At 35.7% G+C, this 17,988-nt stretch overlaps 1 protein-coding gene across 2 annotated transcripts; it reads left to right on the top strand.

The window, feature by feature from the left end:
• The first annotated feature begins 362 nt into the window (after positions 1 to 362).
• okr (DNA repair and recombination protein RAD54-like okr) lies at positions 363 to 11,987 on the top strand. 2 transcript variants are annotated; one of them, XM_067097638.1, is made up of 14 exons: positions 363 to 474; positions 2,271 to 2,381; positions 3,209 to 3,409; positions 3,864 to 4,057; positions 4,792 to 4,861; positions 5,050 to 5,244; positions 5,813 to 6,031; positions 6,871 to 7,148; positions 7,592 to 7,737; positions 8,081 to 8,234; positions 8,950 to 9,148; positions 9,929 to 10,135; positions 10,426 to 10,589; positions 11,718 to 11,987. In XM_067097638.1, the coding sequence occupies exons 2-14, from the start codon at positions 2,379 to 2,381 to the stop codon at positions 11,914 to 11,916; spliced, it is 2,229 nt and encodes a 742-aa protein (XP_066953739.1). In that variant the 5' UTR covers positions 363 to 474; positions 2,271 to 2,378; the 3' UTR covers positions 11,917 to 11,987. The 2 variants fall into 2 exon arrangements, with proteins under 2 accessions (XP_066953739.1, XP_066953740.1); XM_067097639.1 differs by lacking the exon at positions 363 to 474 and adding an exon at positions 494 to 629.
• The last annotated feature ends 6,001 nt before the right edge of the window (positions 11,988 to 17,988 follow it).

The raw sequence follows: 17,988 nt of genomic DNA, 5'->3' as shown, positions 1-17,988 counted from the left end.
AAATGTAAGAATCGGATTGTATACAAATTTCAGTTCATCGCATGTAAAAGACTGTTTATTCTATTTCCGCCTCAAAACTTCATCAGATATACATATATATATATATATATATATATATATATATATATATATATATATATATATATATATATATATATATATATATATATAAAACTTAGTCTTAGAAAATTGATTAGGGAAATTAAAGAATCAGACAGTATACAAATATTAATTCAACCGCCCTGTTTACAAAACATAAACAGACCCATCATAGAGTCCGGACTCTATGAAAAAAAAGAGCATCGTTTTAAAACTTTAAAAAGAGTTTAAAAAATATTAAAGAGAATTAAAAACTATTTAATAGACACAATTCGTTTCCGATCCTTAAAAACATCCTCACACTTATTTGCCGCCAATATTTTGACTATTTCCGACTGACATAACCTTCGGATTTGTTGTGTTTGATTGGAACTCGTAAGGAATTTTGATGTTGTTTTTAATTTTTATGATAGATTTGGAGTTATTCTCTTCTTTCTCTCTTTTTAATTTAGGTTTTTAATTAAAATTCCCGCGAAATATTAGTCCTAAAACTGGGCTGTTTCGATCAAGTGGCTGAGCCAACAACGTAGGTTAGCGAATTTTGTTTCTCCAAAATTTTATTGTAAAATTTGTGATGGTTCCTGATTTTGGAAAGAGACTATTTCTGATAAGGTTATTTATGTAGTTTCCACGAAATTTATTTATGTAGTTTCCACGAAATTTATACAGTTTTTTATGTAATTCTCACGATTCTGAAAAGTGTTTCTGAGGTCATTTTCACATTTCGAGTTTTTTTAAGGTGATTTTTACGAATTTTGAGAGCTTTTTCACGTAATTTTCTCGATTTTTAAAAGGTTTTTATAGCCTAGGTAACTTTCACGAATTTTAAGTTTTTATTGTGTAATGTTTGCGAATTTTAAGTTTTTATTGTGTAATGTTCACGAATTTTAACTTTTTATTGTATAATGTTCGCGAATTTTAAGCTTTTATTGTATAATGTTCGTGAATTTTAAGTTTTTATTGTGTAATGTTCACGAATTTTAAGTTTTTATTGTGTAATGTTCGCGAATTTTAAGTTTTTATTGTGTGATGTTCACGAATTTTAATTTTTTTCATGTAATTTCGCAAATTTTAAAATTTCTGTTAGGCAATTTTCACGAATTTTAACAGCATTTCCGTAGGTTACGTCCCAATTGTTCAACAAGGCCAATAGGCCTAGGTTTATACATGGCCTAGGGCCTAGGCTAGGATTCATGGGAGCAGTCGCGAACACAATATGGGAATAAAACCTCAAAACCTCGGTTTTTGGGTCACTTGAATATAAGCCTGCATCCTAACCTAATCTAGGCTAACCTAAGACGCTATACCCCCATTATCGGCTGCCCTGGGCTACATGACATGACCTTTTGAAACCCCCGAAACCTAACCAGGGATGTACGCTACATGACATGACCTTTTGAACCCCCCCCCCAAACCTAACCAGGGCAATGTACGCTAAATCGGTATTATTGAATTTTTAACCAATACGTAAGCCCATTCCAAGGTTTGTGCATTAGACTACGCGATCAATTGGGTCTTAAGACATGGCAGAAGCTCCTTGGGTCACCGTGTTAAGTACTAGCCCTTCGGGGATCAAATTATTGTATACAACCATTTCAGTCGTTTGCCAGTTTGGATGTTACGGCCTGAATGACTTACGGCCAAAACGACCGGGGTTCTTTTGAAAAGCAAAGTGTACTCCAATTTACTTTACTTTAAAGGTGTCTTAGATTATGCAACTTCATTTCAGATTAACCAGAATGAGGAACTTAACTTCATTTCAGATTAACCAGAATGAGGAACTGAACTTCATTTCAGATTAACCACAATGAGGAACTTAACTTCATTTCAGATTAACCAGAATGAGGAACTTAACTTCATTTCAGATTAACCAGAATGAGGAACTGAACTTCATTTCAGATTAACCAGAATGCGGGACTTAACTTCATTTCATATTAACCGGAATGAGGAACTTAACTTCATTTCAGATTAACCAGAATGCGGAACTTAACTTCATTTCAGATTAACCAGAATGAGGAACTTAACTTCATTTCAGATTAACCAGAATGAGGAACTTAACTTCATTTCAGATTAACCAGAATGAGGAACTTAACTTCATTTCAGATTAACCAGAATGAGGAACTTAACTTCATTTCAGATTAACCAGAATGAGGAACTGAACTTCATTTCAGATTAACCAGAATGAGGAACTTCCAGAAGTCCAGGCACTGATGTTGATTAGTGCACTCGAAATCATTATGGGATAGACACACCTTAACAGGCCTTCCGTCCCCTCCATTATGGTAAGGTGTTTTGTTCCGTTACTTTTGCAACAGAAAGTTTTATTAATGATAAAACTGAAAATCTTGACTCTTTAGGGAGTGATATTTTATATAGACATCTTGTAGAGGAAAAATCGTCTTTTAGATAAATTGTAACTTCTTGAATTAATGTTTAATATTATAACATTTCAGCCCTAGTAAATTAAAACAACCATATAAATATCTTTGTTGTCATTGTATTTGATTCATGTGGTGTTATGTTTCAATAAGCATGTTAACACATTCATTGATGAAAGTCAATGATACAGTACTACTTAATTGTATAGCATTTCTATCCCAGTATCTCATGCAGTGTTTTGTTGTATACATTTAAATGTCCTTTCAGTGTAGGCATAAGTTTATTTCCGTATTTTATGATGAATGATTTTTGTGGTTCATAAATTGCTAAAAATTACAAAATTATTTTTATAGTTCATAAATTGCTAAAAATTACTGTGTACAGACGCCACCCTATTTACGAACGAGCTACGTTCAGGAAAGCCGCTTGTTTGTTGAATTGTTCATAAGTAGGTTACCATACTCATCATGCCTATTTAGGTACTACAGTATATAATAAAAGTCAATGCAGTACTGAACGTTTTTTCATCCTAAAACACAATACACTGTACATACAGTGCAGCACTGTATGTACAGAATAGGCACGCAGAACAAAATTTGAACTTACGGGTGGCAGAGGGGAGCGGTCTGAACACAGTTTTAATTTGCAATCCTGTTTGTTCATATCTGAGTGTTTGTAAGTAGGGTGGTGTCTGTATATGCAGTACTGTAAATATTAATTATTCTCACAGAGGCGAAGTCAAGCTCCAAGCCAGCTCCTTAAGAGGAGCTTGGAAGGTGAACCTTCACTTAGGAGAAATGGAGACCTTACGAATGGTAACTCAAAGAAAAGGAAGCAAAGCAGTGAACTAGACACAAGTGTATCCTTGTTGTATCGAGCGCCCCTCTCTCCGCTGGGTAACAGCCAGAATTCGTCCTCAGTTACATCACATGTGAGTCATCGTCTTCCTCTTAACCTCCAGGTTACTTATTGCAAGATCAGTAACTTTCAGCAATCTTGTCGTGGTTGTAGTTCAGCTGAGTGAGATATTGAATTAAATCTGCTTATTATGGTATGCCCGTTTACAAGACTCATCAAACTAAGGTGGATTCATAGTTGTTTGACATAAAACTAAACAAATAAGAAATTTACTGTACAGTACTGTTGTACTGTATTTTTTTTTTTTATACCAACAGTTATATGTTTCAAGCCACAATTCCCAGAGTCTGTAGAAAGTGTTATACAATGTGCTATCGTGCCCTTTTCATTTTTATGATGACAAAAATAAAAAGGCATGTTTAATATTGCTAATTAACAATTTTACTGTGCAGAAGAGCAAAGGTACTGCTAAATGCATATTGGAAGTTTGTTGTAATGAATATATAGCCATATTTTATTCTTAACAGGAGGATCTTATCAGGAAAATTTTGGCAAAGCCATTCAAGATTCCAATACCCAATTACATCAGTAAAAGACCTGTTTCACTGGGCATACGAAGGGATGGCATTAGAAGATCGCTTCATGACCCTGACGAGCCAGATGCCCTAGTTTTGTATCGTCCTCCGGAGTTGTCAGCTCACGAAAAGTTATCCGTAAACGCGTAAGTATTTTCACGAGTTTTATCAGTACAGTTCTGACACTTTTTTCTCATTTTGATAGTTGCAGAGGGAGAAAGTAAATAAGTTCAGTGATTGGTTTCTGTTGTACTAAATGGGTGTTTTATTTTGCTATGCAGAGTAAAGCTGTTGTCTCTACCTGTGGTGTCCATCTTATCAGGTGTTAGTCCGTTTTATATCTGAGCTTCTTGAATTGAGAAGATAGAAAAAAATTCTTATGAGAATAAGTCCACATTTATATCTCGCCCCAAGCTACTGTTTTGACTGGCGTAGCGAAATGTATATCGACAGGTAGATAGATATAATGTATGTATGTAAATATATTTGTTAGTACCTTTTATAAAGATTAAGGATTGTTAACCTGATGGAAGAGGTCTCCTTTACTACTGAGAATTAGAGAATCTTTCTTACCAATAAATTTACAGTATGTACACAGGCATCACTTTAGACTGAAAGTGTATGGTTATCCAAGGCACTGGCTTTGGTGATATGAACACAAAGACCTCTGATTTAAATGGTTTCATTGCTGTAGCCCCTTCGGTTCTCTTAGGCAGCCATGGCTATGTGACATAATGCTTTACCCTCTCAGCTCTGGCTGGATAGCTTAAGTAAAAGAAGATTTTTTTTTTTAAAGGAAAATGCAAATAACTGAGAGTTTTATGTGTACTAAGTATGTACATTGGGGACACATTTACGGATTAATAATATTTAATTGCAGGGATACACTCCCAGTGGCAGTTGTGGTAGATCCAATGCTTTCAAAGATATTACGTCCTCATCAGCGCGAGGTACGCATCATAATCACGTGTATTTATGTAATAAGGATGTGATATACCATACATACATTCTTGAAAACTGCGCATTGATGTCCACCTTACTTACAAAAGGAGTTTGCTTTGTAAAGTAAGGAATCATCAACATTTTGAATATGAGATTCATACTGAAACCCTGACCTTAGCTTTTCTCCTTTTTTCAGGGCGTGAAATTTATGTACGACTGCGTCATAGGAAACCAGATTGAAGAAAACTTTGGCTGTATTATGGCAGATGAAATGGGTCTGGGAAAAACCTTACAGTGCATCACATTAATGTGGACACTACTAAGGCAGGGGGCTAATTGCAAACCCACTATTGAAAAAGTCATTGTGGTTTCTCCGTCCAGTTTAGTCAAGGCATGTAGCTTCAGTTGCGTAGATGGAATGTGTCTGATTTAAGGTTCTTTATAGTATTTTCATTGTTGATTTCATCTGAGGTTATTCCTTTAGGGGGATAGTGCCACCAGTGCACCTCACATGGGTCACTGTATGCATTATCTAAGGTTCTTAACAGCATCCCTTCAGGCCTCAGCTGCAACCCTTTCATTCCCTTTACTATAACTCTATTCATATTTACTATAACTCTGTTCATATTCTCTTTCTTCCATCTTACTTTCCACCCTCTCCTAACAATTGTTTCAGCATTATTTTCAGGTCTGAATGACCTCATAGGGCCCAGCACTTGGCCATTGGCGTAAATTTCTTATTCCAGTTCCATCTGAGGTAATCAGTGCCTGCAGAAAACTATGAAACATGTAACTTTTTTCCCAGCCCGAGAAGAACCCTAAAAGGGTTCAGAGGTCTGGTTAAACAAATCAATTATAACTAACTTGTTATACTGACTGCCAGAAGAAATCAAATGCTTATGTGATGTTTTTACAACAGAGATGCCAAGTAGGACTAAAAATATTGTTTTGTATTGCAGAATTGGTACAATGAAATCAACAAATGGCTAAAAGGGGCTCTTAATTGTTTGACCATTGATTCTGGAACTAAAGCAGAAATTGACAAAAACTTGACAGGTTTCCTGACAACAAATGGAAGAAGAGCAGTTGACCAAGTCTTGATAATTTCGTATGAAACGTTTCGTTTACATGCCCACGTTTTACATAGAAGCGAAGTTGGCCTCGTTATTTGCGATGAGGTAAGTACCGTTTGCAACTTTAGGTTTTAAGGTCAATGCTGTATACTGTGAAAGTACAATCATTTTGCTTTGTTGGAATGGATTTAAGATTAAATGGTTTTCTCCTCTGTTCATCTAATGTCTGAACCAGCGTGTATATTGATGAAAGTATTTATGTCAGTCTTAGGTAAGGCATTCTCTAGTCTTAAAAATCATCTAAAACAGCGGATAGTGTTGATGAATTTTACTTGCATGTTATTGTTTCAAAACTTTTTTTATTTAACAATACACTTTGTTAGTGCTGATATATATTAGATTTTTCATGTTTAAATTTCATTCAGCTGAAGAGATAGCTTGTCATTCGGCCAAATAAAAGTTACAAGAGTTGGCATTGCATACCAAAGGTCAGGGTGGTTGGGAAAGTGTTCAAAATACACTAGATCTTGACTTCACATTCAGTCATCCAAAGATTCTTTTGCATTACTCAACAGGGTACCAAAAGAAATCAGAGTATGGCTCGGCAGGTATCCGTACTGTGATTTTTGGATGCTGACAAATGCATACACATGATTACTCAAGTGGCACCTGCCCAAAATTCTCGTAAATATTGTGCCAATTGATTCAGCCCTCTCCTAGCTTGAGAACATTGCTGCCATTTTTTTTTATTGACTTGGGATTAGCCAGATAATGTGTTTTTTCTGATTTTGCAAAATTTAATTGTAAAAAAAAATATTCTTTTAAGTGAGTGAGGATAAACAAAACTCTTTTCTTTGTTGTTAAATGTTGATGTAAAATCTTGAAGCTGTAATTCGTATCTAATTTATTTTTCCAAGCTTTTCAGTAGACCCTTTTCATTTCAGGGCCATCGGTTAAAGAATTGCGAGAATCAGACATACCAAGCTCTCATGGACTTGAAAGCAAAACGCCGCATCTTGATTTCAGGAACACCTATTCAAAACGACTTGCTTGAATATTTTTCTCTCGTACATTTTGTAAATGCTGGAATTCTGGGAACAGCAAAGGAGTTCCGACGACAGTTTGAGAGACCAATATTAAGAAGCAGAGACTCAGAAGCATCGGAGAAAGATCATGAAATTGGTAAACAAAAACTCGAAGAGTTAATTGGAATAGTCAACAGGTTAGTTCACAGTTCTGAGTCATTTTCATGGCATACCTATATACCATCATCTAGAATTATTTGGCAAATCATACTTCTTATTAAAATGCACTTTTTAATCCAGGTTAATAGTTATAAGAATTATATTTTCATTTTGGTCGGTGTTTATGGAACAGAAAACTTTTAGGTAAACTTTATAACCTTTAGAATTACTTGTTTACTTTGGTTTTGGTTACAGAAGTTATTTCCTCTAACTTCAAAAGTATCCATTTTGAGGAGATTATGATGTAAGGTTTCAGGGTTGCTTTAAATTTTAGCTGAATTAAAGGTTTAACATTATTAATAAAAACTTAAACAAGACCACTGAGAAAGATTTAGACAGGGTGGTTGAGTATTCAAGCATATTATGAAGTGACATTTGGAAACAGTTTATTTCAGTTGCTTAATGTCAGTGTTATTTTCAGATGCATCATACGCCGTACCAATGATATTCTGTCTAAGTATTTGCCCGTAAAAATAGAACACGTCGTTTGCTGTCCACTTACATCCCTTCAACAAGAGATGTACACAAAATTCATGAACTCGTCTGCTGTCAAAAAACAAATATCAGGTAAGTGTCCTTATTTTCCTCTTATTTTTTGCCAAAAGTCCTCAGCAGATGTTTCTATATTAGTTAGTGCAATGCAGGACACAATATAGATATTGTCCGCTAGTGTTGCTTTAAGTTCAACAAACCTTTGGGTATATTTATTATAAAATTGACTAAAGTATGTGATCATTTTCTAGTGTCAGTGAAATATTCATTAGAAAACTCAGTACATACTAACAAGGATGAGGCACGACAGAAACTTAAACATAGAATTAATATAGAATGTGCGGTTCAGTTTCATTTAGCTAATTTTGTTTAGCGTTTTTGTTTAGTGTTCTTCATTCCACAATTATATCCTTGACAGACGGAAACGGCCGACTGGGCAACACAGCGCTGGCAGCTATAACAAGCATGAAAAAGCTTTGCAACCATCCAGATCTGCTTTGGGAGAAGGCAAAAGCTGGTGAACCTGGATACAAGGAGCTGTACGACCTGTATCCTCCAGGCCACAGCCCAAAGTGAGTAAAGGGAAAAAAGTTTGTGTTTAGAATTGATGCTCCCTCTACACATTTGTTTATTTATGCTTTGATGAAACCATTGCTCTACAAATGTTGGGATTGCTGGCCAGTTGACTCTGGTGGAAATGGCATTTAGAAAACAATCAGTTCTTTATATGAAATAAGTATAGCTCATTAGACTGAATGGGTTATTGAAAATTAACTTCAGAAAGACCACTGAATCAAACAGTCTAGTACAGCATGTTCAAGCAGACTGAAGCCTGAGCCAAGCTTATTGAAGCAAGGTAAAGCAAATTCAAGTAAGAGCTAAATTGTTTAAGCAAGTTAATAGCAGTTATAAGCAAATTCAAGCAAGAATTAAGCTTATTGAAGTTATTGATACTCATCTCTCACAGGGCTCAGGTGAAGGGATAGTTTTTAAGTGAGAATTGGAAATGGAACAAGATGAAGTTAAAGAAGTTGGACAGAAAAGTAGAAAGAGACTAGTGGGAATGTAAAAGAAGCTGTGCATTTGTAGACTGTTATTTATGAAGTAGTTTAACCAGACAACTGAGTCAAAATCCTCAACTCTCATAGGTCAGACATGTGTATTTTGTAAAACATTATTACAGCAGTTTTAAACGTTTTGAATATTTTATATAATTTTATGTAGTATATTGCTTCAGACATTTTGAATATTGCATGTAACTTTATGTACTGTTTTGCTGTATTACAGGAGATTATGCCCCGAATTGTCTGGGAAGCTAGTTGTACTAGACACTTTACTGGCGCTGATCCGGAGTTCAACAGATGATAAGGTGGTTCTCATATCGAATTATACACAAACCCTCGACCTTTTCCAAGATTTAGCTGCTCTTAGAAGTTACCCATATGTTCGACTTGATGGTTCAATGAGCATAAAGAAACGAAATAAGGTAAGGTGAAGGATATTATGTACACATAAAGCAGTAGTTTTAATTTATGAGAAATTGATAATGTTGTGTATTTTCTTGCTAACACAAATGTTTTTATCCATGTACTTAGATTTGTATGTAATACGAACATTTTTTACTGTTCACTTGCATATATCATCACCTCAGATTACTTTATTCTTAAGTTTTGTTTCAAGCGTTACACACACACACACACAGTACTTGGCAAAGCCAGTGGTGACTCTGCTTTTCCTAATGGAGATCAAACTGACATCACAATATCAGACTCATCAACGCTGAAAAGTAAATAGTTGGCAAAATTCTCTATGTGGTAAAAATAGAGGCCTTGTTGCCAATCCATGTTGGATACCAGCATCATTTAAGATACCTGCTACCTTTACCTTATTCACTTGGAGTCTTGTATTACCCTTTAGTAATATTACTAGTGTAGTCTTTTCTTTACTTTCACTTTCATAATGCCCACTAATTGCATGTTTTGTTAACCTGTCAGAGGACTTTAAAATCTGTCACTTCTCTTGTTTACATCCACATAAGCATCTCGCCAAGAGTATGGATGATGTATGAGACGTAGTGACAGGATTTCAGTAGTCTGGCTAAACCACATATTGACTCATTCCTCTTTATAGCGTATATTTACAATCTCTCGGATGACTTAGTTCTTGGGTCTTATGTACTGTTTCAGAAATTTGAACTCAAGTAAAATTATGCGTTTGTACAGTAGCTGTAGAACATAAGTAATTATTTCACGTTCTGTATTTTCAGATCGTTGAGAAGTTCAATGACCCAGCTGGGGGGGATTTTCTTTTTATGTTGAGTAGCAAAGCTGGCGGCTGCGGCCTCAATCTCATTGGTGCTAACCGTTTAGTAATGTTCGATCCTGACTGGAACCCCGCCAATGACGACCAAGCAATGGCAAGAGTGTGGCGCGATGGTCAGAAGAAGAAGTGCTTTATTTACAGGCTTTTGTCGGTGAGCAGTTGATTTGGGTCATGTTTGTATATTTTATGTAGACATCCTTGTATCCTTTTTGTTGTTAGATTATTGTAAGATATAATCATTATCATTGTAAGGTTTTCTCAGTGCAATATTTCAAGTAAGTGATGTATATGCCATTAACTTAGCAATTAAGAGATATGCTTGTGGTGGTGTAGTTTGGGAAGATGTTGAAAGAAAAACCTTGGGGGAATATTATTGTATTACTGTATAGGAAACTTCCAACCCAAAAGATTCTTTGAAAATGCAAAAAAAGATTTTTACAGACAGGAAGCATCGAAGAGAAAATATTCCAGCGTCAGGCCCACAAGAAGGCGTTGAGTAGCTGTGTCGTAGATTGTGAGACTGATGTCGACAGACATTTTTCTGTTTCTGAACTTCGGGAGCTTTTCACCCTGAACTTGGAAACGATATCGGATACTCATGATAAGTAAGTTACTTTTGAAAATCCAGGGTTTTGTTTTGTGTCACATATTTCCAGAGTTTTTCTAATATTTTTACTCAGAAGTCTGATAGGATAATTTCAGAGGTTATCTGACCCTAACAGGACAAATAAATTTGCTTTTGGAAAAACGGTAGTTTGTAGTGATCTGGAAAGTGAAAGTAAGTTGTGCAAGAAAATTGTGTTCATTGTTGAATACCTACAGAGGTCTAACATTTCAGGCTGTCTTCATAAAATATGGAACTAAGAAACCTGATTATCCATTTTATAATTATTATTATTTTGGACAACCAGTGTTTCTCATGACAAATTGAGAATAAAAAAAAAAACAAGTAAAAGGATACGAAGCAAGTAACAAGAATGTTTGCAGAATTTTTAAGAATGTACTGTGGCCCACGACTAGAAATAATGACTGAAACCTTATTTTCATGCAGCTGTTATACTGTTTTCTGGAGCTTTTAACTTAAAATTGACGATACTCATTCTCAGTTACACACGAACGATTTATTCTTTAAAAGTGTTGCAAGTTCAGTGGGAAATCAACCCATTTGAATGATCTCTTGAGAATATTTTCACGTAATATTTTCGTGTCCAGCTAAAATTCAAAGGTAGGGTTGAACTGTATAGTCACTGTGACATTGATCTTTGTTTTGCTTAGTCAGGGATGAAACCCCTGTGCAGAAAATGTTCACAATACCAGAAGCTACTTACACCTACACACAAGGCTCATAAGCAGGATCTTGAATCTCCCTACGTACACATCACTCACCTCTATTTCCTTCCACTTTCTTTTTTGTCATCTCTCCAGCACTGGGGATCTTCGTCCTTCCAACAACGCCAGGTTCTGCACTATTTTCACCAGCTGATTATCTTCCATTTTTTAGCATAACCAAACCTCTCAAAACAAGCCAATTCACCTTTCCTCTTGTTCAAACCTTTTCCCTTTTAGCCTCCTGCGCAAGAAGTTCACTTGTTAATGCTTAGGTTTAGGAATTGAAAATGAGTCAAATGAAATATTTGCGTCTATGAAACATAATCAATTTCTCAAATTTTGTGTTCTTCAGTTTAATGTCAATGTTGTGTAGTGTGAATCTCACATTGTAAGCTCCTTTGCAGATTTAAGTGTCGTCGTTGTGTGAATGGCATCCAAGTGCGGTCACCACCCGACGAAGCTGATTGCACAAGTGACTTGTCACTGTGGCATCACTGCGCAGACAGAAAGGGCCTCCAGGATAACATGTTACGTCAGTGCTGGCCTGCTGGTATATCTTTTGTTTTCCACCAGCGTTCACATGAGCCAAAAGTTGTGCCTTAGTGTATATATTTGCTCATAGCAGATAGCTTTGAGATATTTGATGTACAAATTAAATACTTTATTGACTTTAAGTGATATCTTTATCAAAATCATTCTTTTTCATGCTAAGTGTACAACAACTTACATTGGACATCAAGCGTCATTATCAGTACTGTCAGTGACTGACATGACGGCATACAAATCAACTGCTCCTCACATGGTTTTAATGATTTTATATAATTTCTATAAACAAGATTGACAAATCCACAAATTGCAAAGATTGGTTAGTTTGGTTGAGGCTGGAAGAAGGAAGATTTTAGTTTTCTAGCAAATTGGAGAATGAGGGTGCACAGTGTAGGTGAGCATTAATGGATGGCGTGAGGTGGTGCAAAGTTGATATTCATCTCTCCAATTTTCATCTCCAAATATTTTTTGCAAGGTTACGCAGCTTTATGCCGGAGTACCTATTTTGTTTTTAAGAAGGTTCGTGGATGAATATTGGTAGGGTTTAGTATGGTTACTTGTGGTTTTTCCTTATCACCTCTTTCCTTTCTAGTTTACCTTTGGTTGGTTGTCTTGAGAAGCCGGACAAGTAAGAAAAGACACTGATCTGAGTTTTCCTTTTTTTGGTAATATACTTACTTAAAAATATTTTTTGGTATGGATATTGTGCTTCATGTCCTAAGGTGTGACATATCATAAGCTCCTGCCATTATCCAACATATTTTAATGCAGGAATGGAATATTTTCATAAAGGCATCTCTGTGGCAGATGTGTGGTGGTGTTCCTTAAACAATCGGGAAATGATTCAAGTAAATTATTAGGTAGCCTAACAAGGCATGAGTCAGATTCCTTGTGAAAAAAAGAAAGACCAGATGGTATCAGAGATGTTAGTACCATTCACTGTTTGTTTCTCCAAGAATCTTCTCTTCATTCGCATTTATACGTCATATTTTCCTTTCACGGAGCAAGGTATGAAAGGAGTTATCTTGCCAGAATTTACATCCCGTCCAGGTCCTCATATATGTTCTTTTTCTTGATTTGGTGGGCGTTCCTACAGGTCTTCATCCTACTTTTTCCATATCAGTTACTTTTCCAATTGCTCCTTACTAATTTTCATCACGTGTCCAACCTATCTTAATCAAGGCCTCAGTGTATTTTCCTGCTGTTGGGCATCACATCCTTCTGCAATGTCCTCATTTTTAATATATCAATGCTCTCTAGCTGTGAATCTCAGTATTTTGTAGTCACACTTTGTCATGAGTGCCACCACACTCTATGTGGGTGTCCATGTCTCTGCTGCAGACCTTACATATGCCTCATAAGTTTTTATGTTTATTAGTGGGGTACTCGTTTTTACTATTTGTCAACAGTATCTTTCCACATCATCCATTTTGTTGCGTCATCTTTTCTTACTGTCTTAGCACGTTATTCACAATCCGTTTTGTGACCCAAAGTTAACAAAATATTCTGCCTTTTTGAAAGCCCCCTTTCCTAGTTCCACCCCAGCTTGGTGCTTTCGCCCCTCCCTCTCTTCCCTTTATACTCAGTAGATAAACTTTTTGACTATTCCTAATCAGCTGAGTTAGTGGAAGCAAAAATTTAGGAAAGTAACTCCCGTATAGCATGATTAAAACAATGTAAGTTCATTCTGTTAGCCCAGAGATACCTTGTTTTCAGGGCAGAGAATCTCTCTCTCTCTCTCTCTCTCTCTCTCTCTCTCTCTCTCTCTCTCTCTCTCTCTCTCTCTCTCTCTCTCTCTCTCTCTCTCTCTCTCTCATATTTGCCTGTTTTAAAAGCATGAAGTAAGAGGGAATTTGTAATCCCTGGTGCTTTACTTGTGAAACCCTTGACAGTCTCCCGCAGTTGAAATTTTGGTTACAGGTGCTGTATTTTTACCTGTGAGTAATGTTTAGAACCATTCAAAGCTAAGTACAGGCAGTCCCCGGTTCACGACGGGGGTTCTGTTCTTACGCCGCATTGTAAACCGAAAAATCGTCGAAAATCGTCGAAAATCCTAAGAAAACCTGACTTTTAATGCTCTGGGTGTATTGGAAACGATGTAAACTGCATTTTTATTGAGTTTTTCATCAAAAAACCCTCCAAATTTTTATTATTCTGCTGTTTTGGAGCCATATTTCTTCCGTCGGATCGGCGTACGACGCGTCGTAAACCAGGAAATAATTTCTGATGAATATATCTGAAAAGCGTCGTAACCTCAGAACGTTGTAAGCCAGACCCGTCGTGAACCGGTTACTGCCTGTAATCATTTTTTCGTTGTTCCTTTGACTAGATTAATCAGCTTAAAAGAAATTCTCCTGAATAGTGTGGGTTGGCCTTCTTAGAAATAACATTGAGATCAATTAGAAAGTGTTTTGTGGTGAGAGGAAAGAAAATGGAATCTTTTACAGAGAAATATTTATATTTCAAACTGCTTGAGCATTGCATATTATGAATTCTCCAAAAACATTGATATAAGAAAATAAGTCACTAAGTTTTGAGCAAGTTTTCTTTTCTAAACGAGACATTATTGAGACTGTCTTGTAGAAGCTATAATGGCTATGAGGAGGCATTTGTGAAGCAGTGGTTAGTTCATCTTTGCTAAAGCATAGGGTAATTATGACCAGAAAGAGTAATATAATGTCTTACCCTTCCTGTTGGGATAAAAACTAAATTCTATTTTATGAGATTCAAACATTCAGTTGTGCTTTCTCTCTGGTGAAAACTAAATGTTATAAATGAGGGGTCAACCATTCAGCTGTGTCTCATGCATTGGTGTTCCTTTATCCTCCATCATGGGCATTTTGTCATGTCTCAGTGTGCAAACCTTAACCCACTGATTATCTTCTAAATTACAGTTTTCAGAATATTTATTTTCGTTGACCTATTGGCTGCCGTTCCAGGGAGTATTTTAGTAAAAGCTCCCAGAGTTCAAAAATTAAGTAGACTTTTTCTGTATATCTCTTTCTCATCTTTTTTGTTATTATTGGAAGTGTATATTGTAAATTCTGAAGAGATTACCTTGCTCTGACTTATTTTTACAGCATACTCTACAGCTGATATACTTTTGTATTAAAGTATTTTATCTTTAAGATTTTGTGCTGCAAGAAAATTTTGTAGTATTTTATAGATTATTCCTTGTTTTTAATAAAACCTGAAAAAAAATGTCTTTGTCATGATTAATGGGGAGCAGTGTTAAGTGACTGTAATGTTTTCAGGTATTGTATATTTGAAATTAATGTGGAATCTTATCGCATCAAAAAATCGAGTCGGATTTGATGACAAACTTTTGCTTTCCAAACAAAAAAATGTAAATAAACAATGATGATGTGTTTTGACTCAGTACTGTATTGTGGTTAAACTGATTTTTCTCAAGTGTAAATCTTGATATATTGTTAAGAATAAATTTAAAATCTGTAACCATTATGAGGACTACTGTCCTTATCATCAGGGGAAATAAAACTGATCAGAGGTCCTACATGGACAGATTATTTGTATCAGGTCATACTTGATCTGACTACCTGACCGTTCTGGTTTGTTGCGGATATTCTGCCCACCTGCTGCTCAGTGAAGGGAGTTAATCCTGTGTGTGTGTCACAAAGATCAGGTATTTTGTCTCCATCAGTCATAGGAGTGAGCTGGGATTATTATTTTCCCCTATGAATCTGGAGCTCTTAAGTTTCTCAAAGAACATGGCTGGCGTTTACCTTATCCAAAGTTTCCAGCCACCTTTGGTGCTGAGTTACAGCATTTAAGACCCCTGTACGACCCTATGGTGCGCTACTTGAATGCTTTTCTATAAAAGCTTACTATTCTTAAAATTGACTCTGTATTGAGGTAATACAGTAACCATAATTAATGTGGATCACAAAGTATAAGTACAATTTAGCAACAGCAATAAATAACAAAGCCAGTGCATATTGGTATACTGTATATGGTACAATTCACTCCAAGAAATGCTTCACTTTCTAGTTATGACTGAATAAAATCAGTCTTTACTCGTCCCAGTGAATACCTTAATGGGATATTCAACTAAGAATCTTACGCATTTCCATTTTTTTGTGTTGCCACTTCCAGTTCAATTCTTTGTCGTTCGTATTAATGGAGTACCTTCGTTCAGTTTACGACAAGTGTCACGAGCAAGTAGGGGATAACTCCAAGAATTTTATATCTTCTGTGCTTTAGCAAACTACCAAGATAATAATATACGTAGAGGGGAAAATTTTGGCAATGATGCTAATGGTTCTGTTTTAGATCTGAATTGTTTTATTATATGAAGCCTAGGATTATAGTATAAAAGCTTGGGTTTGTACCTCGCACCAGACCCTACTTTAATGTACATGTATAACAACTTTGATATTTAGGACAATAACATGTTACTTGATAATGTTAGACTCTTCGGGTTTTAAAATACGGTATTGAATTTTTATTACTAAAAAATTTGTATAAATTTTAGTTCTGGAAGAGAATAGAAAATAACCATTTGTGACGAGAAAATCTTTTGTGGTCTTTTGCAACAGCAGTTTGAATTGGACTGCGTTATAATTCAAAAATTGTTGATACAGCAACTCTGAACAAAATTTATTGTTTTATATCTATTGATATGACTTGCTTTTGCCATTTCAATTCCTAAACTGCCAAATTTAATATACAATTTAGTAGATAAAATGCTTAGGAGGATACATATTTGTAGGACTAGTCCATTACCTCTTTCCCTACAAATACGCAAGTAAAAAATAATTATTTATATATATATATATATATTTTTTTTTTTTTTGCATATTTTGCAAGCCCTGATGATGTAGTTCATGCATGAAGTAAAAAGGAAACGGAAGTGTATCTTGGACGGGAAAAAATAAAGGTAGCAGTTAGGGAAAGAGAAGTCACGGACTTGACCCACGAATCTCAGTTATTATTATTATTATTATTTGAAGGGAGTAGACCCTCTTTTAAACAGGTCTTATTAAAAAGGATGGCTGTATTATGCGAATTTATCTTATATAGTGTCTTTTCTATCTTCCTTATGATTCGCTTTTCAGGCTCAGCGTTGTTAGTCAGCAACTGGCCAATATTCATGTTGGAAAAGGATAGTGTGCGGAATATGGGAAGTCTTTTATTAAAATATCCAATCAGAAATCGTTCGTCTGGATTCAGGTTCTATTTTAGGTACTGTCGACATGTTTCGACCAGCTCGTTGGTCATCCTCTGGACATGGTTGCAGAAGGTCTGAAGAAAAGAGGTGCTCGGGTTGGTATTTATAGGGGGGTCTTGATCGGTGCTGAATTATGATTGGCTGCCCGGGGCATGTGCCCTCCGGCGGAGCCTATTCTCCCAGGCAGCCAATCATAATTCAGCACCGATCAAGACCCCCCTATAAATACCAACCCGAGCACCTCGTTTCTTCAGACCTTCTGCAACCACGTCCAGAGGATGACCAACAAGCTGGTCGAAACATGTCGACGGTACCTAAAATAGAACCTGAATCCAGACAAACGATTTCTGATTGGATATTTTAATAAAAGACTTCCCATATTCCGCGCACTGTCCTTTTCCAACATGAATATCGGCCAGTTGCTGACTGACATCGCTGAGCCTGAAAAGCGAATCATAAGGAAGATAGAAAAGACACTATATTATTATTATTATTATTATTATTATTATTATTATTATTATTATTATTATTGTTATTATTATTATTATTATTATTATTATTATTCAGAAGCTGAATCCTGTTCATGTGGAACAAGCCCACCACGGTGGCCACTGACTTGAAATTCAAGCTTCTAAAGAATATGGTGTTCATTAGAACAAAGTAACAGAGGGTAATATTAAACGCAGAAAGAAGAGATCGCTTGGAAAAGAATTAATAAACGAATATAAAAAAATTTAAGGAAATTATTAAAATACAAGGGAAATTGTACTAGCTTGATGCCATTTTATATATACGACCAAAAATGGCCATTGATGTGCATATGATTTATAGAAAAACGGAGTATTTTTTATAAATGTTTATCTTAAGCATTCTTTCTGTTTTATGATAGTTCAAATATCATTGGCTGTTTGGGAAGTTAAATAATTATGACATAATGACGA

The sequence above is a fragment of the Macrobrachium rosenbergii genome, chromosome 54 (assembly GCF_040412425.1).
Source record: "Macrobrachium rosenbergii isolate ZJJX-2024 chromosome 54, ASM4041242v1, whole genome shotgun sequence".
In the NCBI taxonomy this organism is placed as follows: domain Eukaryota; kingdom Metazoa; phylum Arthropoda; class Malacostraca; order Decapoda; family Palaemonidae; genus Macrobrachium; species Macrobrachium rosenbergii.
Note: the sequence above shows the minus strand (reverse complement) of the source record. Positions and strands in the feature narration are given on the sequence as shown.

Excerpts from the sequence above, each read along its gene's own strand:
- okr (XM_067097638.1), top strand. Across the intron at positions 3,410-3,863 it reads CGTCCTCAGTTACATCACAT|GAGGATCTTATCAGGAAAAT; the intron begins GTGAGTCATCGT and ends TATTCTTAACAG. Across the intron at positions 5,245-5,812 it reads CTCCGTCCAGTTTAGTCAAG|AATTGGTACAATGAAATCAA; the intron begins GCATGTAGCTTC and ends TTTGTATTGCAG.